Source organism: Mus musculus, chromosome 7 (assembly GCF_000001635.26).
Source record: "Mus musculus strain C57BL/6J chromosome 7, GRCm38.p6 C57BL/6J".
In the NCBI taxonomy this organism is placed as follows: Eukaryota; Metazoa; Chordata; class Mammalia; order Rodentia; family Muridae; genus Mus; species Mus musculus.
Window position 1 is genome coordinate 5,528,407 of NC_000073.6, and position 22,976 is coordinate 5,551,382.

Below are 22,976 nucleotides of genomic sequence, written 5' to 3' on the forward strand. Positions count from 1 at the left end.
AGATCCAATGCCCTCATGTGCCTTCTGTGGGTACTGCTTGCCTACAGTGCATAGATATGCATACGGTACACAGGCATGTATCCAAGTAAAACAACTACATACATAAAATAAAGAAAAACATTTTTAGGATGTTTACAAGGAGGGCAATTGGGATGGTTAATGAGGAAATGTGCTTACAGAGAAACATTTGTAGTCTTTATCCTGGAGATCCACAGGGTGGAGGGAGTGATTCAACTCCACCTTCTGGAAGTTGTCCTCTAATATCTACATGAATGTTCTGGCAATCTAACATGTTCAAATTAATGAGTGTAATGTTTAAATGGAAGAGAGGAAGGAAGAAGAAGAAGGAAGAGCAGGAGAAGAAGAAAAGGAGGAGGAGTAGGAAGGGGAAGAAAAGGTAAGGGTTAGAAAGGGAATGAGGGAAAAAAAGAGAGACAAGAGATGAGAGAGAGAAAGAGAGAGGAGGGAGAGAGAGAGGGAGTGAGAGAGAGAGAAAGAGAGAGAGAGAGAGATCAGAGATCAGCTATGTAGTCAGAGAAATAGGTGGAAAGTACTTGGGAAATGAAACTATATAACACAAGCAGCAGATGATAGGCCATGTGGAGTCTGCTAGAATCTCTAGGGCATATATACAGGGACATGCAATAATAGCTCTTATAAGAGAGGCACCTGCACACTTATAATAACAAGAGCAAAGTAAAAAACGGAACTTGACATAGCCTTACAGAATGTGAGGTCATTTTAAATCTTACAAGTGTTGCAGTCAATATGTAATTTTGGAATCTTTATGTATCTGGATTCAAAATTAAATGAATCATTTAGGGGTGGACTCAGTGTCAAGCTTGTTCCAACTATGAGAATGAGAAAACAAGGAGTTGTGAAAGAAAACAAAGATAATTGTATTAGGATTATGTCTTAGTTAAGGTTTTACTGCTGTGAACAGACAGCATGGCTAAGGCAACTTTTATAAGGATAATATTTAGTTGGGGCTTACTTACAGGTTCAGAGTTTCAGTCCAGTATCATCAAAGCAGGAGCATGGCAGCATCCAGGCTGGCATGGTACAGGAGGAACTGAGAGGTCTACCTCTTCATCTGAAGGCTGCTAGAAGAAGACTGATTCCCATGTGGTTAGGAGGAGAATCTCATTGTCAATGACCACAGTGACACACTTCCTCCTACAATCCCACACCTACTCCAAAAGGGCCACACCTTCCAGTAGTGCCACTCATAGTGTCAATCACATCAAAATCGCCCCAGATGGAAAGATTTGTTGTTATTTTTCAGAGGTAACAATGTTAGTTTTCACTCTAGGAGTCACGAGCCATTGATCTAGTAGAGACATGATCTCTAACCACAGAAACTAAGTTTCCAAACCTCCTTTTGTTTCAAAAACATTGATTTAAGTTGAAAACTTCTATGTTCTCAGCATCTCAATGTGTGTACCACCTATTATCCCATAAGGTCTGGATTCTACCCTTGTTAGTCTGTTCATGGTGCCAGCTACTAAGCTAATACAATAGTGTGTGTCCTACCATCATTAAATTCTATAGGAAGGATCCAACAGTGATTCAAACTAAAACTTAAGTCTTCTGAGCCCATACTACAATGCAAAAACACATATGAATTTTCACATGTTTTGATACCATTAACTTATATATTAAATATGGAAATGACTGAAGATTCTAAAGCAATAGAAAATAAAGTCATGAAAAGTGGCATGAAAATGAGAAAAGACAAATGGGTAAGATATAAAACAAAGTCATTTGTCCTGCATTTCTCTTTTATATATTTTATTGGATATATATTTACATTTAAAATGTTATCTCCATTCCTGTTTTCCCCACCAGACATCCCTCCTCCCTCCCCCTGCTTTTGTGAAGTTGCTCACCCACCCATCTACCCACTTCTGCTTCCCTTCTTCACCCCTCCACATTTCCCTACATTGTGGCTTTGAGACTTCACAGAACCAAAGGCCATTCCTCCCATTGATGTCCAACAAGGACATCCCCTGCTACTCATGGGACTGGAGCCATGGATCCCTTCATGTGTACTCTTTGGTTGGTGATTTACTTCCTGGGAGCTCTGAAGCAGGGGTCTGGTTGGTTGATATGGCTGTTCTTCCTATGGGTTGTAAACCTCTTCAGCTCCTTCAATCCTTTCTCTAACTCCTCCTTTCATGACCCCACACACAGTCCAATGGATGGATATAAGCATCTGCCTCTGTACTTGTCAGGCTCTGGCAGAGCCTCTCAGGAGACAGCTATGTCAGGCTCCTGTCAGCAAGCACTTGTTGGCATCTGCAATAGTATCTAAGTTTGGTATCTGTATATAGAATGGATCCCCAAGTGGGTCAGTCTCTGGATGGCCTTTCCTTCAATCTCTGCTCCAGAATTTGTCTCCATATTTCCTCCTGGGAATGTTTCCTTCTCCCTTCTAAGAAGGAATGGAGCATCTACACTCTGGTCTTCCTTTTTCTTTTTTTGTTAGAAATTTTCTTTTTTCTTTCTTTTTCCTTTTTTTATATGATCAAAACATATTTTATACACACACACACACACACACACACACAGACACACACAGACACACACACACACACACACACACACACACACACACACACACACACATACATATATATGGGTACTGGTTAGTTCATATTGTTGTTCCACCTATAGGGTTGCAGTTCCCTTTAGCTCCTTGGGTAATTTCTCTAGCTCCTCCATTAGGGGCCGTGTGACCCATCCAATAGCTGTCTGTGAGCATCCACTTCTGTGTTTGCTAGGCCCCGGCATAGTCTCACAAGAGAGAGCTATAACTGGGTCCTTTCAGTGAAATCTTGCTAGTGTATGCAATGGTGTCAGCATTTGGAAGCTGATTATGGGATGGATCCCTGGATTTGGCAATCACAAGATGGTCAATCCTTTCATAACAGGTCCAAATTTTGTCTCTGTAACTCCTTCCATGGGTGTTTTGTTCCCAATTATAAGAAGGGGCACAGTGTCCACACTTCGTTCTTCTTGAGTTTCATGCATTTAGCAAATTGTATCTTATATCGTAGGTATCCTAAGTTTCTGGGCTAATATCCACTTATCAGTGAGTATATATTGTGTGAGTTCCTTTGTGATTGGGTTACCTCACTCAGGATGATGCCCTCCAGGTCCATCCAGTTGGCTAGGAATTACATAAATTCATTCTTTTTAATAGCTGAGTAGCACTCTATTGTGTAAATGTACCACATTTTCTGTATCCATTCCTCTGTTGAGGGGCATCTGGGTTCTTTCCAGCTTCTGCCTACTATAAATAAGGCTGCTATGAACATAGTGGAGCATGTGTCCTTCTTACCGGATGGGACATCTTCTGGATATATGCCCAGGAGAGGTATTGCTGGATACTCTGGTAGTACTATGTCCAATTTTCTGAGGAAACGCCAGACTTATTTCCAGAGTGGTTGTACAAGCTTGCAATCCCACCAAAAATGGAGAAGTGTTCCCCTTTCTCTACATCCTTGCCAACATCTGCTGTCACCTGAGTTTTTGATCTTAGCCATTCTGACTGGAGTGAAGTGGAATCTCAGTGTTGTTTTGATTTGCATTTCCCTGATGATTAAGGATGTTGAACATTTTTTCAGGTGTTTCTCTGCCATTCGGTATTCCTCAGGTGAGAATTCTTTGTTCAGCTCTGAGCCCCATTTTTTAATGGGGTTATTTGATTTTCTGGAATCCACCTTCTTGAGTTCTTTATATATATTCTATATTAGTCCCCTATCCGATTTGGGATAGGTAAAGATCTTTTCCCAATCTCTTGGTGGCCTTTTTGTCTTATTGACGGTGTCTTTTGCTTTGCAGAAGCTTTGCAATTTTATGAGGTCCCATTTATCGATTCTTGATCTTAAAGCACAAGCCATTGATGTTCTATTCAGGAATTTTTCCCCTGTACCCATATCTTCGAGGCTTTTCCCTACTTTCTCCTCTATAAGTTTCAGTGTCTCTGGTTTTATGTGGAGTTCCTTAATCCACTTAGATATGACCTTAGTACAAGGAAATAGAAATGGATCAATTCGCATTCTTCTACATGATAACCGCCAGTTGTGCCAGCACCATTTGTTGAAAATGCTGTCTTTTTTCCACTGGATGGTTTTAGCTCCCTTGTTAAAGATCAAGTGACCATAGGTGTGTGGGTTCATCTCTGGGTCTTCAATGCTGTTCCATTGGTCTACTTGTCTGTCACTATACCAGTACCATGCAGTTTTGATCACAATTGCTCTGTAGTACAGTTTTAGGTCCGGCATGGTGATTCCACCAGAGGTTCTTTTATCCTTGAGAAGAGTTTTTGCTATCCTCGGTTTTTTGTTATTCCAGATGAATCTGCCGATTGCCCTTTCTAATTCGTTGAAGAATTGAGCTGGAATTTTGATGGGGATTGCATTGAATCTGTAGATTGCTTTTGGCAAAATAGCCATTTTTACAATGTTGATCCTGCCAATCCATGAGCATGGGAGATCTTTCCATCTTCTGAGGTCTTCTTTAATTTCTTTCTTTAGAGACTTGAAGTTCTTATCATACAGATCTTTCACTTCCTTAGTTAGAGTCATGCCAAGGTATTTTATATTATTTGTGACTATTGAGAGAGGTGTTGTTTCCCTAATTTCTTTCTCAGCCTGTTTATCCTTTGTATACAGAAAGGCCATTGACTTGTGTGAGTTAATTTTATATCCAGCTACTTCATTGAAGCTGTTTATCAGGCTTAGGAGTTCTCTGGTGGAATTTTTAGGGTCACTTATATCTACTATCATATCATCTGCAAAAAGTGATATTTTGACTTCTTCCTTTCCTATTTGTATCCCCTTGTTCTCCTTTTGTTGTCTAATTGCTCTGGCTAGGACTTCAAGTACAATGTTGAATAGGTAGGGCGAGAGTGGACATCCTTTTCCAGTCCCTGATTTTAGTGGGATTGCTTCCAGCTTCTCACCATTTACTTTGATGTTGGCTATTGGTTTGCTGTAGATTGCTTTTATCATGTTTAGGTATGGGCCTTGAATTCCTGATCTTTCCAAGACTTTTATCATGAATGGGTGTTGGATTTTGTCAAATGCTTTTTCTGCACCTAAGGAGATGATCATGTGGTTTTTGTCTTTGAGTTTGTTTATATACTGGATTACATTGATGGATTTCCGTATGTTAAACAATCCCTGCATCCCTTGGATGAAACCTACTTGGTCAGGATGGATGATTGTTTTGATGTGTTCTTGGATTCGGTTAGCAAGAACTTTATTGAGGATTTTTGCATCGATATTCATAAGGGAAATTGGTCTGAAGTTCTCTATCTTCGTTGGGTCTTTTGTGGTTTAGGTACCAGAGTAATTTTGGCTTCATAGAATGAGTTGGGTAGAGTACCTTCCGTTTCTATTTTGTGGAATAGTTTGTGAAGAACTGGAATTAGGTCTTCTTTGAAGGTCTGATAGAACTCTGCACTAAACCCACCTGGTCCTGGGATTTTTTTGGCTGGGAGACTATTAATAACTGCTTCTATTTCTTTAGGGGATATGGGACTGTTCAGATGGTAAACTTGATCCTGATTCAACTTTGGTACCTGGTAGCTGTCCAGAAATTTGTCCATTTCGTCCAGGTTTTCCAGTTTTGTTGAGTATAGCCTTTTGCAGAAGGATCTGATCGTGTTTTGGATTTCTTCAGGATCTGTTGTTATGTCTCCCTTTTCATTTCTGATTTTGTTAATTAGGATTTTGTCCCTGTGCCCTCTAGTGAGTCTAGCTAAGGGTTTATCTATCTTGTTGATTTTCTCAAAGAACCAACTCTTCGTTTGGTTAATTCTTTGAATAGTTCTTCTTGTTTCCACTTGGTTGATTTCACCCCTGAGTTTGATTATTTCCTGCCTTCTACTCCTCTTGGGTGAATTTGCTTCCTTTTCTTCTAGACCTTTTAGGTGTGTTGTCAAGCTGCTAATGTGTGCTCTCTCTATTTTCTTTTTGGAGGCACTGAGCGCTATGAGTTTTCCTCTTAGGAATGCTTTCATTGTGTCCCATAAGTTTGGGTATATTGTGGCTTCATTTTCATTAAACTCCAAAAAGTCCTTAATTTCTTTCTTTATTCCTTCCTTGACCAAGGTATCATTGAGAAGAGTGTTGTTCAGTTTCCACGTGAATGTTGGCTTTCTATTATTTATTTTGTTATTGAAGATCAGCCTTAGTCCATGGTGATCTGATAGGATGCATGGGACAATTTCAATATTTTTGTATATATTGAGGCTTGTTTTGTGACCAATTATGTGGTCAATTTTAGAGGAGGTACCATGAGGTGCTGAGAAGAAGGTATATCCTTTTGTTTTAGGATAAAATGTTCTGTAGATATCTGTTAAGTCCATTTGTTTCATCACTTCTGTTAGTTTCACTGTGTCCCTGTTTAGTTTCTGTTTCCATGATCTGTCCATTGGTGAAAGTGGTGTGTTGAAGTCTCCCCCTATTATTGTGTGAGGTGCAATGTGTGCTTTGAGCTTTACTAAAGTGTCTTTAATGAATGTGGCTGCCCTTCTATTTGAAGCATAGATATTCAGAATTGAGAGTTCCTCTTGGAGGATTTTACCTTTGATGAGTTTGAAGTGCCCCTCCTTGTCTTTTTTGATGACTTTGGGTTGGAAGTCAATCTTATCAGATATTAGGATGGCTACTCCAGCTTGTTTCTTCATACCATTTGCTTGGAAAACTGTTTTCCAGCCTTTCATTCTGAGGTAGTGTCTATCTTTTTCTCTGAGATGAGTTTCCTGTAAACAGCAAAATGTTGAGTCTTGTTTGTGTAGCCAGTTTGTTAGTCTATGTCTTTTTATTTGGGAGTTGAGACCATTGATATTAAGAGATATTTAGGAAAAGTAATTGTTGCTTCCTGTTATTTTTGTTGTTAAAGTTGGCATTCTGTTCTTGTGGCTGTCTTTTAATTTTGTTGAGGGATTATCTTCTTGTTTTTTCTAGGGCGTGGTTCCCGTCCTTGTATTGGTTTTTTTCTGTTATTATCCTTTGAAGGGCTGGATTCCTGGAGAGATAATGGGTGAATTTAGTTTTGTTGTGGAATACTTTGGTTTCTCCATCTATGGTAATTGAGAGTTTGGCCGGGTATAGTAGCCTGGGCTGGAATTTGTGTTCTCTTAGTGTCTGTATAACATCTGTCCAGGCTCTTCTGGCTTTCATCGTCTCTGGTGAAAAATCTGGTGTAATTCTGATAGGCTTGCCTTTATATGTTACTTGACCTTTTTCCCTTACTGCTTTTAGTATTCTATCTTTATTTAGTGCATTTGTTGTTCTGATTATTATGTGTCAGGAGGAATTTCTTTTCTTGTCCAGTCTATTTGGAGTTCTGTAGGCTTCTTGTATGGTCATGGGCATCTCTTTCTTTAGATTTGGGAAGTTTTCTTCAATAATTTTGTTGAAGATGTTTGCTGGTCCTTTGAGTTGAAAATCTGCATTCTTATCCACTCCTATTATCCGTAGGTTTGGTCTTCTCATTGTGTCCTGGATTTCCTGGATGTTTTGAGTTAGGATCTTTTTGCATTTTCTATTTTCTTTGATTGTTGTGCCGATGTTCTCAATGGAATCTTCTGCACCTTAGATTCTCTCTTCCATCTCTTGTATTCTGTTGCTGATGCTGGCATCTATGGTTCCAGATTTCTTTCCTAGGGTTTCTATCTCCAGCGTTGCCTCACTTTGGGTTTTCTTTATTGTGCCCACTTCCCTTTTTAGGTCTAGTATGGTTTTGTTCATTTCCATCACCTGTTTGCATGTGTTTTCCTGTTTTTCTATAAGGACTTCTACCTGTTTGGTTGTGTTTTCCTGTTTTTCTTTAAGGACTTGTAACTCTTTAGCAGTATTCTCCTGTATTTCTTTAAGTGAGTTATTACATTCCTTCTTTATGTCCTCTACCATCATCGTGAGATATGCTTTTAAATCCAGGTCTACCTTTTCAGGTGTGTTAGGGTGCCCTGGACTAGTTGAAGTGGGCGTTCTGGGTTCTGATGATGATGAGTGGTCCTGGTTTCTGTTAGTAGGATTCTTACGTTTATCTTTCGCCATCTGGCAATCTCTGGAGTTAGTTGTTATGGTTGTTATGGTTGTCTTTGTTTAGAGATTGTTCCTCTGGTGATTTTGTTACCCTCTAGCAGCAGACGTGGGAGACTAGCTCTCTCCTCTGAGTTTCAGTGGTCAGAGCAGTCTCTGCAGGCAAGCTCTCCTCTTTCAGGGAAGGTGCACAGTTATCTGGTGTTTGGACCTCCTCCTGGCTGAAGATGAAGGCCCAAAACAGGATCTTTCCCAGAAGCTGTGTTGCTTTGGCCAGGAAGGTGGCCGGTTGTCTGGAGCTGAAGATGGCGCAGCCTCAGAAGCTCTGTGGCTCTCGCCTTTCCCAGAAACGGCTGGCCTCTGTATTCCACACCCTCACCCGTGCAGCCTGCCCTCCTCGGAGTCCCAGAGCCAAGGAGGCTCCCGCCAGGTAGAAATTTTCTTTATTTACATTTCAAATGTTTTCTCCTTTCATGATTTCCCCTCTGAAAACTCCCTATCCCATCACTCCTCCCCCTTCTCACCAACAAACCCACCTCTGCTTTCTTCTCCATGCATTCCCATATACTGGGGAATCAAGTCTTCTCAGGACCAAGGGCCTCTACTCCCATTGATGACCAAAAGGCCATCCTCTGCTACATATGCAACTGGAGCCATGAGTTCCTCATGTGTATTCATTGGTTGGTGGCTTAGTCTCTGGGAACTCTGGGGGTACTGGTTAGTTTATATTGTTGTTCTATCTACTGGGCTGCAAGCTCATTCAGCTCTTTTGGTCTTTTACCTCCTTCATTGGGGACGTCGTGCTCAGTTTAATGGTTGGCTGAGAGAATCCACATCTATATTTCTCAGGCACTGGCATAGCTTCTCAGGAGACAGCTATATGAGGCTCTGACCAGCAAGCACTTCTTGGCATCGACAATAGTGTCTGGGGTTGGTTACTATATATGGGATGGATCCCCATGTGGGGCAGTCTCTGGATGGTCATTCCCATTACCTGCTTCACACTTTGTCTCTGTATCTCTTTCCATGAATGTTTGTTCCCCCTTCTAAGAAGGATCAAATTTTCTACAATTTGGTCTTCCTTCTTCTTGAGTTTCATGTGTTTTGCAAATTGTACCTTGGGTATTCTGAGATTCTGAACTAATATCCATTTATCAGTGAGTGCATATCTTGTGTGTTCTTTTGTGGTTGGGTTACTTCACTTAGGATAGTATTTCCTAGTTCCATCCATTTGCCTAAGAATTTCATGAAGTCATTATTTTTAATTGTTGAGTAGTAATTGATTGCATAAATGTACGACATTTTCGGCATACATTCCTCTGTTGAGGGACATCTTGGTTCTTTTCAAGTTCTGGCTACTATAAATCAGACTGCTATGAACATAGTTGAGCATGTGTCCTTGTTACATATTGTAGCATCTTCTGGATATATGCCCAGAATTGCTGTAGCTGGGGCCTCTGTTAGTATTATGTCTACTTTTCTAAGGAACCTCCAAACTGAGCTCCAGAGTGGTTGTTGTACCAGCTTGGAATCCCACCAGCAATGGAGGAGTGTTCCTCTTTCTCTACATCCTCGCCAGCATCTATTTCTCATCTGAGTTTATGATCTTTGCCATTCTAACTGGTATGAGGTGGAATCTCAAGGTTGTTTTGATTTGCCTTTCCCTGATAACATGTCTTTAGGTGCTTCTCAGACATTCAGTATTCATCAGTTGAAAATTCTTTGTTCAGCTCTGTATCCCATTTTTAATAGGGTTACTAGGTTCTTCTTGAGTTTTTTGCATATATTGGACATTATCCCTCTATCAAATGTAGGCATAGTAAAGATCATTTTCAGATCTGTTGGTTGCTTTTTTGTCCTATTGACAGTGTCCTCTGCCTTATAGAAGCTTTGTAATTTTATGAGGTCCCATTTGTCAATTCTTGATGCTAGAGCATAATACATTAGTGTTCTGTTCAGGTAACATTCACCTGCGTCAATGTGCTCAAGGCTCTTCCCCACTTTCTCTTCTATTAGTTTCAGTGTATCTGGTTTTATGTGGAGGACCTGGATCCACATGGACTTGAAATTTGTACAAGGAGATAAGAATGGGTCAATTTGCAGTTTTCTACTTGCTGACTGCAGTTGAACCAGCACCATTTGTTAAAAATACTGTCTTTTTTTTTCCCATTGGATGATTTTAGCTCCATTGTCAAAGCTAAAGTGACCATATGTGTGTGGGTTTATTTCTGGATCTTTAATTCTATTGCATTGATATACTGTCTGTCACTGTACCAATACTATGTAGGGTTTTTTTTTCTCACAATTTCTCTGTAGTACACCTTGAGGTCAGGGATGGTGATTTCCCCAGAAACTCTTTTATTGTTGAGAATGGTATTTAATATCCTGGGTTTTTGTTATTCCAGATGAATTTGAGAATTGCTTTTTCTAACTCTATGAAGAACTGAGTTGGAATTAGTGGCAATCTTGTTCCAACTATGACAATATGTAAATAAGAAGGATTTGGGAAAGACAACCAAGCTTAGTGCATTCTAATGGTATCTTAGTTAAGGTTTCAGTGCTTTGACCAGACACCATGACTAAGGCAACTTTAATAAGGACAAGATTTAGTTGTGGCTTGCTTACAGGTACAGAGGTTCAGCGCACTGTCATAAAAGCATAAGAATGGCAGGTTCTAGGCCTGCATGGTACCGGAGGAGCTAAGAGTTTTGCCTCTTCATCTGAAGGCTTCTAGCAGAAGACAGACTCCCATGTGGTTAGGGGGAGGATGTCATTGTCCATGCCCACATTGACACACTTCCTCCAAAAGCTCACACCTATTCCAGAAGGGCCTCACTTCCTAGTAGTGCACTTCCTTTAAAATCCTTCCAAATTTTGAAGTACCAGGCACTTCAAAATCATTACAGATGGTAAGAGTTATTTTTTCAAAGGTAGTAATGTTAGTTTTCACTCTAGGAATCACAAGCAATTGACATGGATCTAAAGAAGAAATGACCTTTAACTAGAGGGCTTAGTTGCCCAAGCTCCTTTTTTTAAGGAATATTTTTTCTAAGTAGAAAATGTCTATGTTTTCAGCAGAGAATTTTGCTCAGTACTTGTGCCACCTATTAATATATAAGGCCTAGAATCTACCCTTGTTTGTTTGTTCATGGTGACAGCTACTAAGCTTATATAATAGTGTGTGACCTTCTATAACTCATACAGAATTACCATGTCATTACTAAATACTCTATGAATTTCCTAACAATGATTTTAAGTAAAATATCAGTCTTTTGAGCTCACAGTACAATGCAAAAACAAATACTACTTTTCACATGTTTTAACACCACTTACTTAATATTGAAATGACTATTAGAAAGCAAAAGAAAATAAAGTCAAGAAAATTGACAGGAGAAATGAGAAAGGACAAACGGGTAAGTTATAAATCAAGGGCCTTAATTCTGCATTTCAAACACAAAAAAGTAATAACTCAAGTGCCAGTTCGAAAAACAAGATTTATTTATTTATATTTTATGTTTATATGTGATATACTGTGTGTCAGTGTACCACATGTGTGCAGAGCCCATGAAAGCCATAAAAAGGCATTAGGAGCTGAGCATGGTGGCTTATGCCTTTAATCCCAGCACTGGGGAGGCAGAGGCAGGCGCATTTCTGAGTTCAAGGCCAGCCTGGTCTACAGAGTGAGTTCCAGGACAGCCAAGGCTACACAGAGAAATCCTGTCTCAAAAAATAAAAAAAAAAAGTCATTAGGACCTCTGAAATTGTAGTTATCAATAGTTGTTAGTTGTCAAGAGGGTCCTGGGAATAGAATTTGTTTTTTTGTACATGATAGAAACCGATCTTAGCAACTGAACTATTTCACATGTTATTCCTATCAAGGCTGGATGAGATAGTCTAGTAGAAGTATGTGGATCCCCAGGGTAGACAAAATGTCAGAGACAGCCCCACTTCCTTTGTTAGGGATTCTACAAAAATTCTAATTCTAATTCTAATTCTAATTCTAATTCTAATTCTAATTCTAATTCTAATTCTAATTCCTATTCTAATTCTAACTCTAACTCTAACGCTAAAGCTAACGCTAACGCTAACACTAACTCTAACTCTAACTCTAACTCTAACTCTAACTCTAACTCTAACTCTAACTCTAACTCTAACTCTAACTCTAACTCTAATTCTAATTCATTTTGCAGAAGTCCTAGGTCAGATCCATGCCGGCTCCATGATTGAATTCATTCTATGTGCTCCTATAAGCCTTGCTTAGTTGATTTTATTTGCCATGTTCTCTTGGTGTCCTTTACCACTCTGACTCCTATAGTTCATCCTACCCGCCTTCCTCAGGGTTCTTTAAGCTCCACCTACTATTTTGCTATGTGCCTTTGCCTCTGGTAACAACAGGTACTAGAGAAAGCCTGTGTGAGCACAGAAAATCATTAGGAATGTATTCATCATACTTGAGTCATTTGTTTGTTTTGCCAGTAGTAACTAGGTCTTTGGGATATCAAGTTTCCAATTTCTGGGCATCTAGGCAGTGTCATACATGGGCTCCTTTGTGTTTTGTGGGCCTCAAGATAGATAAGTCATTGGTTGCTCACATCCACAAGCTCTGAGCCATCATTGCTGCAGCATAACTTGAAGACAAGTCATGTTGTATTTGGAATGCTTTGTGGCTGGGTTGGTGGACAAGTTCCAGCCCTAGAAGATTTTTCTGGTTACAGAAGATTGTCATAACACGTTGTGAGTCATCCATTGCTTGAAGTACTACTTAGGGCCATACTCCTAAATTCCAAGAACTTTCCGTTGTAATAGGTTTCTACATCACTCCCAAAATTCCCTCAATTACATACATTTGTCTCTATCCCTTACTATCTGTCTCTCTCTGTGTCTGTCTCTCTCTTCAGCCATCTTTCTCCCATATGATTCCCCATTTTCCCCTGTATACTTGCCTATAGTTCAAATGCACAATCTCTACTAATTCCCTCTACAGGAGGATCAATGCAAACCCTTATGCCCCACGCTTTAAGCTTCCTTTTTTCCTAAGCTTCTTTCTCTCTGTGAATTGTAGTATGATTATTCTTTTTATATTTTTCAGATATATTTTTATTAGATGTTTTCTTCATTTACATGTCAAATGCTATCCCCTTTCCTAGATTTCTCTCTGAAAATCCAGTATATCCTCTTCATTTCCGTGGTTTCCAACACATCCACTCCTGCTTCCTGGCCATGGCATTTCCCCTATACTGGGGGATAAATTCTTAGCAAGACCAAGGGCCTCTCCTCCCACTGATGGCTGACTAGGCCATCTTCTGCTACATGTGCAGCTAGAGACAGGAGATCAGGGAGTACTGATTAGTTAATATTGTTGTTCCTCCTACAGTGCTGTCGAACCCTTCAACTCCTTGGATGAGATAGTCCTTCAGCTCTCTACCTCCTTCACTGGGGACCCTGTTTTGCATCCAATGACTGTGAGCGTACACTTCTGTATTTGTTATGTGCTGGCAAAGCCTCAGAGGAGACAGCTATATCTTGGTCCTGTCAGCAAAATCTTGTTGGTGTATGGGTTTTCGTGGTTGTTTAGGGGATGCATCCCCGGGTGGGGCAGTCTCTGGATGGTCCTTCCTTCAGTCTCAGCACCAAATTAGAAAGATTGCATACTAGCAACTTAATAGTACTCCTGAAACCTTTAGATAAAAGATAGAAACACACCCAAGAAGAGTAGATGGAAGGAAATAACAAAGCTCATGGCTGAATTCAATAAATTGGAAACAAAGAAAGTGACTGAAAGAATCAACAAATCCAAGAGGTGGTTCTTTGAGAAAATCAACAAGATAGACAAGCCCTTAGTCAAACTAAGTAAAAGGCAGAAAGACAATATCCAAAGAAGAAAAGTCAGAAATGAAAAGGGAGACATAACAACAGACATGTAGAAAATCTAAAGAGTCATTTGGTCTTATTTTAAAAGCATGTAGTTCACAATATTGGAAAATCCAAATGAAATGGATGGTATACCTGATAAACTCCACTTATCAGTTGAATGAAGATCAGGTAAATAAATTAAAAAGTCCTATAACCACTAAAGAATTAGAGGCAATTATTAAAATTTTCAAGTAAAATAAAAGCCCAGAACCAGATGGTTTTAGGCAGAAGTAAAGTGGCCTTTAAAGAAGAACTAATAAAAATACTCTTCACATTATCCCACAAAATTGAAACAGAAGCAACATTGCCAAATTCATTTGACAAGACCATAGTTACCCTGATATCTAAACCACACAAAGACTCAATAATGAAATGCAATTTCAGACTAATTTCTTGTATGAACACAGATGCAAAAATACTCAATAAAATACTCACAAATCAAGTCCAAGAACTCATCAAAGGCATCATCCACCACGACCCAATAGGCTTCATCTTTTAGACGCATAGATGGCTCAATATATATAAATTCACCAATGTAATCCCCATACAAAGAAACTGAAACAAAAAATTCACAATATCATCTCATTAGAGGGTGAGAATGTCTTTGACAAAATTGAACACCTCTTTATGTTAAAAGTTTTAGAGAGTTCAGAAATACAAGGCATATACTCCAAACAATAAAAGCAATATACAGAAAGCCAATAACCAATAACAAATTTAATGTAGAGAAAATGAAAGCAACAGCACTGAAATCAGGGAAAAGACAAGGCTGCCCACTCCTTCCCTTTCTCTTTCTTTCTTTCTTTCTTTCTTTCTTTCTTTCTTTCTTTCTTTCTTTCTTTCTTTCTTTCTTCCTTCCTTCCTTCCTTCCTTCCTTCCTTCCTTCCTTCCTTCCTTCCTTTCTTTCTTTCTTTCTTTCTTTCTTTCTTTCTTTTTGTTTTGTTTGTTTGTTTTTCGAGACAGGGTTTCTCTGTATAGACCTGGCTGTCCTGGAGCTCACTTTGTAGACCAGCAGAAATCTGCCTGCCTCTGCCTCCCAAGTGTTGGGATTAAAGGTGTGCGCCACCATGCCTGGCACTCTTTCCCTTTCTATTCAATACAGAACTGGAAGTACTAACTAGATCAGTAAGAGAATAAAAGGAAATCAATGGGATACAAATTGGAAAGGAAGTAGTCAAAGTACCACCATTCATAGATTACATGATAGTATATATATATGTATATATATATGTATGTATGTATATATGCAACCATATGTATTATATATTAGAATTCCTAGAGCTCATAAATAAGTTCCACAAAGTGGTTGTATAGAAAAGTATCTCAAAGGAATAAGTAGCTTTCCTTTATGAAACCAATAAACAGGCAATTTGTGCAGGCATGTTATCAGAATCTCAGCCAGTGTTGAGTGCAGGAGAAACAGCCTTCTCTTAAGATGGTTTTCAGTGAAGCAGACATCTTTATTGGGGGTGGCATTGTCTATACAACACATGGAGTGAGGTTAGGGTTTTTGGGATGAGTGTACATCATTGGCAGTGGTCCAGTTGCTGGGACTGCTTCTTTTGCGTGATTACGAATTCCTGGTGCTAGCTGGACATGTTCTTATGAGGAGATAGGAAGTTTACCCTGCATCCTGGCCAGTAGGTTACAAGACTACCACAGGATGGCAGAGCTGGGGGATGGATTGGCTCTGTGTGTACCTGTTAGATGCAGTCCTAGAGCAAGGCAGGATCAGTCCTTTTGCTGGCATCAAGATGAGAATTTTCAGGGTTTGGATATATTTTGACCTTATTATCGCTCTGTAATGGCTCCCTCCATCACATGGATTTCCATACTGACATGATGTGCACAGAACAATGACCCTTACAATCCCTAAATATCAACAGTAAGGGAGAAATGGTGGGGAAGCTTAGAGACAGGAGATTTGTGACATACCTCATCCAGAGACGAAATTCCACAAAGGAAAAGTGAAGTAAAATACTAATACAATTTAGAATATATAAGCTCACAAATGTGACCACCAGCATCAGGATGGTGTGGGCTGCTCTGGTCTCAGCATGGCCTCTGTTGTTTTGATTGACCTTATGTATGTGGTTCATTCTCTGGTGGTGTCTGTTTAGGTGAATCACCATGGAGACACTGGTCCAGGCCATGATATTAAGGAATATGATGTCATGGGAAAACCGCAAGACATTCATGTCCACACTGACCCCAGAGATGGAGCATATCGAATTGCCTTTAGAATCAGAGTCATTGTGTGTTTTCTGTGGACCACTGACATACATTGGCATGTAAGCATTATTTAAGACACTGAACAACCAGCAGCTGTAACAACAATAGCTCACAACCTTGGGGGATATTTCGCTGAACATGACCCTAGCCCAGGTACCAGGAACAAGAGTGACAAACTGGTAGGTGCTGAGGACACAGGTGGAGCACATGATTGTGCCTCGAGCAACTAGGTGAAAGAAGTATGCAAGTTTACATTTGAGGTCAGTTGGAGGCTTCCTGGGAACAATATCAATAAGGTCATATGAATATGCAAACAGAAGGAGCATGAATGCATTGGCCACAGCCAAGTTGATTAGAATGACCTGTATGGGCCTCAGTCTGGAGTCTGTCAAGATTGGAGAGAAGTTATGGACAAACAGAAGGATGTTGCCCACAGTCCCAACCACAACATGGCAAAGCAAAAGGATCTGAAGAGCCAACATTTCCATGGTTTTCAGGGTTTTATTCTGAGACAACATGGAGATGGCTTCATAGCACAGTAGTGTAAGGATCAGGTTGGGCAGTGCTTTCTTCAAGAATCTTCTCAATTATCTAATATTTTCAATTGTTTTGGAGGTTTTGTGTCTGTTTGTTTGTTTGTTTGGTTGGTTTTTTTTTTTAGAAGCTGCCACTGCTTTGACACACTACAGGAGATTTTTCTGGAAAACAATGATTGGACAATGATCCAGAATATCAACTTCAGACTTCTTTTCCTTTCCCTTCACTCATGATGTAAGTGTGTGTGTGTGTGTGTGTGTGTGTGTGTGTGTGTGTGTCTGTGTAATACAACTCTACCTGTGTTGTTCAACAGCATGTCACACATTTTAATACAGCATGGGCTCTGCATATGTATACATGAGTATTTATAGACAGGAGTGCATTTTTGCTTCATGAGAACTGACATCATCCCTCATGTTATAACAATGTGTTAAGAAATACAAATGTGTTGTTGGAGAAATGATTCTGGATCTAACGACCTCTACTCAGCTTCGTGGCACTTTATTCATGTATTTCTTTTTTTTAATATTTATTTATTTATTTATTTATTTATTTATTTATTATATGTAAGTACACTGTAGCTGTCTTCAGACACTCCAGAAGAGGCAGTCAGATTTCATTACGGATGGTTGTGAGCCACCATGTGGTTGCTGGGACTTGAACTCCGGACCTTCGGAAGAGCAGTCGGGTGCTCTTACCCGCTGAGCCATCTCACCAGCCCTATTCATGTATTTCTACTCATGCACACAAGCAAAATCATAATAGGCATAACATAAAATAAGTATGTCTTTTACATATTTGATCAAGTGTTGGGGAGATTTCTCAGGAGTTAAGAGCGTTTCTAGATGACCCGTGTTCTATTTCTAACACTGTTATGGCTACTTAGAAGTGTGTGTAACTCCAATTCCAAAGCATTTGGGCCTTCCCAGTCATACATGCTGGCAAAACACCAGTGTACATAAAATAAAAATAAAGAAAGAATCTTTAAAAATCTAACACAAAATTAAAATCCATGTTTTATAATCGAATATGAATGAAGAACTGAGAAGGTGACTCAGTAATTAAGGGCACTGACTGCTTTTCCAAAGGTCCTGAGTTTAATTCAAGGCAACCAATGGTGGCTATCAACCATCTGTAATGTGATCAGATTCTCTCTTCTGCTGTGTCTGAAGACAGCTACAATGTACTCACATACATTAAATAAATAAATAAATAAATAACAAGCAAATAAAATCTTTATTAAAAAAAAGTGAGTGAAATATTCCCCCAAAATTAATCCATATAATGTTGATATATTTTAACATTACTCATCATTATGATAAAAAACAATCTATTATTTTTAAAATATGCTAGTTTTATGTTCACACAGAAGAACCTTAAATTTCACTTGTATTCATTCATTTGGGAAATAAATTCTGAGGGATTCTAGCATTCTGCTGATTCATAACAGTCTGAGTTTTATTTGTTTTTCTGAGGAATTTGGTGCTCGGCACATATCTGATTCATCTTCTTCTTTTGTGAACCACAATAAAAAACATTAACACCATCACTATTAAATGCTTTGTACACACAGATTATTTGTATACTTGTTTTATATAGCTCACGTTTTTTCTGGACACGACTTTATTTTTCCCCTATAGGAAGAATAAGCCTCCATCTAACAACTAAACCTAGTTATTTAATGTATACATGTCACTTTAAAGTACCTTTACATATACATGCTGAGCCATGAAATAGACACCATTTCTTTAGATAAATGAAAAATTTACATAATTAGGTAAATTAGGGAGAGCAAGACAAAAGCATTTTAATGACTAATGTTTACTTTAAAGGACACCTTGGATTTTAGGAAGGAGAAGAGAGCTTTAAGCAGAAATTTAAACTTGCAGATTTCTCACCTGCTTAGGTCCAGCAAATATGGGGTCACTCACAGAAATGTAGGCCAGCTCCTGAGTAGTTACTGAAGAAACATAGCTCTGAGTTCCTCTCCCTTTGAAGAACATCTTTGTGTATCCATTTCCTAAGACAGATTCAAAGAAGTGCCTACCTCTCCCATAAAGTCCTGTGCAGGTTGCTGAATGAAGCCTGATATCAGAGCTCATAAAGGGGTAGTGTCAGGTCCTGAAATACTTCTGAGAGTCCATTCCCTTGTCATCTGTTGTGTTATTGAATATGACTGTATGGGTATATTGGAAAACTTTTTAATGAAAGAAAATGCATTTATCCCAAAGGCACATCACCATTTTCCTTTCCTGGTAATTATTGATGATGCCCAAGATTTTGTTATATCATAATGAGTAGTAGAGCCAAAGTTACAAGAAGTTTTCCTTGTTTCCTTAGGGAGTATTTAAGTGGTAAAGTGGTGTTGGCATCAGGTGTAGAGAGGTGCTCTTCAGGGGAGATCAAGAGATATGTTAGGTTTATATTCACGGGTGTGTGTGTGTGCATTACATAATATGCTTTCACCTTGTAAAATCTGACTGACATCAAGTCCTTCCAGATAGACCATCACCAGGCAGAATGGAACTTTGTATTTTCCCATGTGTGAAAAAGGGCATTTTAGTCTGACAAATCAAACAACTGAAGCCTGTGTTCCCCACCATGAGTTCTTGGGTTATTCTAGGGTTTATGTGGTTTGAGATAGGTCAATACTCATTTTCTGAGACCTCCATGGAAATTTATTATTATATTAGACTGTACCAGTTTTTATAGAAATTTACTTTAAACCAACAAATTCTGTAATTACACTCCAGAAAATGAATTGAGGAATCAGTTAATAAAATAGGCAATCACCCATTTTCATGGCTGCCATATTGACTATAGCCATGATATAGAAACACTTTAAATATCCATCAGATAATGAATGGAAAATGATCATGAGGTACATTTACACCATGGGATATTATTCATCTGTTAAGCAAAATAATATTACGAACTTTGTAGATAAATGGATCATTGAGAAGCAAACCTTCTTCATATGGTAACCCAGAAATTAAGACAAACATTGCTTATTTTCCTTAGTTTGTAGACATTAACTTTGAATCTTGAGTTATATGTCTTTAATTTGGAATACTTCTATAAAAGTAAGAGACATAGGATTAAGGGTCTTGTGATAGAACAAAGTCATTTAAGGACTAAAGGGAATAATGGAAAGTGATTAATTAAATTATGTTGAGGGGATGGAGGAGAGAATATGGGAAGAGTTAATAATACTAATTACCAATTAAAAAGGCTTCATGGAAACATATTAATGAAGAATTTTAGAAACTATATTCTCTTCTTTTTTGTGGTTATAAATATTTTTAATGAAAAGAAAAACAGAAAATTACATGATAATGATAAATATAATACTATGTACATGAAAATATAAAGAAACATCTATTAAAAATAATATAGGTGGCTGGGAGCATAAACAATAATGTATTTAGATTATTTTGTATAAAACAATGATTCTTGTTTTTGTATATTGGAGATAAAATATAACTTTAAATTATCTAAATCAAAAAACCAGTACTTGTTTATTGCTCAAGGTTTCACTTTAATTCATTTTTCATGTAAGTTATAGTCTTTCAGTTAATCATGGCAATCTCTTCTCTTCCACTTTTAAAACTTGAAGAACAACTCACTGCTGACAAGTTACTAGAGTGGACACGAGTAGAAAACATGCATATGACAGGGTTGTATTTATCTTTGCCTCAGTTCAAAGTGGAAGAGAAGTATGATCTCACAGTTCCATTGGAACACATGGGGATGTTCGATGCCTTCGATCCACAGAAGGCTGACTTTTCTGGCATGATCAGCACTCAAGGTCGTTGTGTCTAAAGTTTTGTACAAGTCCTTCGTGGAGGTAAATGAAGAGGGAACAGAACCTGCTGCTGCCACAGGGGTGAAATCCCGTAATTTATCTTTACAGATTACAGAAGAATTCTATTGTGATCATCTGTTCCTATTCTTCATTAAGCACAGCAAGACCAACAGCATCCTCTTCATTGGCAGAATATCTTCCCCTTAAGTGCTTTGTCTCTGCCATGCTTCCAAAAAAGATAACTGAGTTGGCACAGCTGGATAAAGCCTGGAAACAACAGTTTCTCTTGCTTTTATTTTCTTTCCCATCTTAGATTCCCTGCTAAGCATGCATGGGTTGGGGCAGGATATCTCTATTAGTTCTAATTTTTCTTTCTTTTCTTCTACAGTTTTTCCTATACATACATACATACATACATACATACATACAAATCTAGTTTATCTTCATAAATTCTCTGGGGAAATGAAAGGATATATTAACATAATTTCTTCTAATGTAACATGTACCTATGACCTGTGTTAAGTGAGCTAGAATAAATCATACCATCTTTAAACTGATTAATATGAACAACTACATTGCTTTACTTGACGTTAGGAGATGTCTCTCCACTTCTTTTTTTTTTTCCATTTTTATTAGGTATTTAGCTCATTTACATTTCCAATGCTATACCAAAAGTCTGCCATACCCACCCACCCCCACTCCCCTACCCACCCACTCCCCCTTTATAGCCCTGGCGTTCCCTTGTACTGGGGCATATAAAGTTTGCATGTCCAATGGGCCTCTCTTTCCAGTGATGGCCCAATAGGCCATCTTTTGATACATATGCAGCTAGAGTCAAGAGCTCCGGGGTACTGGTTAGTTCATAATGTTGTTCCACCTATAGGGTTGCAGATCCCTTTAGCTCCTTGTGGAATTTCTCTAGCTCCTCCATTGGGAGCCCTGTGATCCATCCATTAGCTGACTGTGAGCATCCACTTCTGTGTTTGCTAGGCCCTGGCATAGTCTCACAAGAGACAGGTACATCTGGGTCCTTTCGATAAAATCTTGCTAGTGTATGCAATGGTGTCAGCGTTTGGATGCTGATTATGGGGTGGATCCCTGGATATGGCAGTCTCTACACGGTCCATCCTTTCATCTCAGCTCCAAACTTTGTCTCTGTAACTCCTTCCAAGGGTGTTTTGTTCCCACTTCTAAGGAGGGGTATAGTGTCCACACTTCACTCTTCATTTTTCTTGAGTTTCATGTGTTTAGCAAATTGTATCTTATATCTTGGGTATCCTAGGTTTTGGACTAATATTCACTTATCAGTGAGTACATACTGTGTGAGTTCCTTTGTGAATGTGTTACCACACTCAGGATGATGCCCTCCAGGTCCATCCATTTGGCTAGGAATTTCATAAATTCATCCTTTTTAATAGCTGAGTAGTACTCCATTGTGTAGATGTACCACATTTTCTGTATCCATTCCTCTGTTGAGGGGCATCTGGGTTCTTTCCAGCTTCTGCCTGTTATAAATAAGGCTGCTATGAACATTGTGGAGCATGTGTCCTTCTTACCCGTTGGGAAAACTTCTGGATATATGCCCAGGAGAGGTATTGCTGGATCCTCAGGTAGTACTATGTCCAGTTTTCTGAGGAACTGCCAGACTGATTTCCAGAGTGGTTGTACAAGCCTGCAATCCCACCAACAATGGAGGAGTGTTCCTCTTTCTCCACATCCACGCCAGCATCTGCTGTCACTTGAATTTTTGATCTTAGCCATTCTGACTGGTGTGAGGTGGAATCTCAGGGTTGTTTGGATTTGCATTTCCCTGATGATTAAGGATGTTGAACATTTTTTCAGGTGCTTCTCTGCCATTCGATATTCCTCAGGTGAGAATTCTTTGTTCAGTTCTGAGCCCCATTTTTTAATGGGGTTATTTGATTTTCTGAGGTCCACCTTCTTGAGTTCTTTATATATGTTGGATATTAGTCCCCTATCTGATTTAGGATAGGTAAAGATCCTTTCCCAATCTGTTGGTGGTCTTTTTGTCTTATTGACGGAGTCTTTTGCCTTGCAGAAACTTTGGAGTTTCATTAGGTCACATTTGTCAATGCTCGATCTTCAAGCACAAGCCATTGCTGTTTTGTTCAGGAATTTTCCCCCTGTGCCCATATCTTCAAGGCTTTTCCCCACTTTCTCCTCTATAAGTTTCAGTGTCTCTGGTTTTATGTGAAGTTCCTTGATCCACTTAGATTTGACCTTAGTACAAGGAGATAAGTATGGATCGATTCGCATTCTTCTACATGATAACAACCAGTTGTGCCAGCACCAATTGTTGAAAATGCTGTCTTTCTTCCACTGGATGGTTTTAGCTCCCTTGTCGAAGATCAAGTGACCATAGGTGTGTGGGTTCATTTCTGGGTCTTCAATTCTATTCCATTGGTCTA

General features: G+C 39.0%; 1 protein-coding gene across 1 annotated transcript; it reads right to left on the minus strand.

Annotated features, from left to right (window-relative positions):
• Positions 1-15,790: 15,790 nt before the first annotated feature.
• Positions 15,791-16,693, minus strand: Vmn1r60 (vomeronasal 1 receptor 60). Its single transcript, NM_001166732.1, has one exon. The coding sequence runs from the start codon at positions 16,691-16,693 to the stop codon at positions 15,791-15,793; it is 903 nt and encodes a 300-aa protein (NP_001160204.1).
• Between the last annotated feature and the right edge of the window lie 6,283 nt (positions 16,694-22,976).

Excerpts from the sequence above, each read along its gene's own strand:
- Vmn1r60 (NM_001166732.1), bottom strand. The coding sequence starts at position 16,693 with ATGGAAATGTTGGCTCTTCAGATCCTTTTGCTTTGCCATGTTGTGGTT.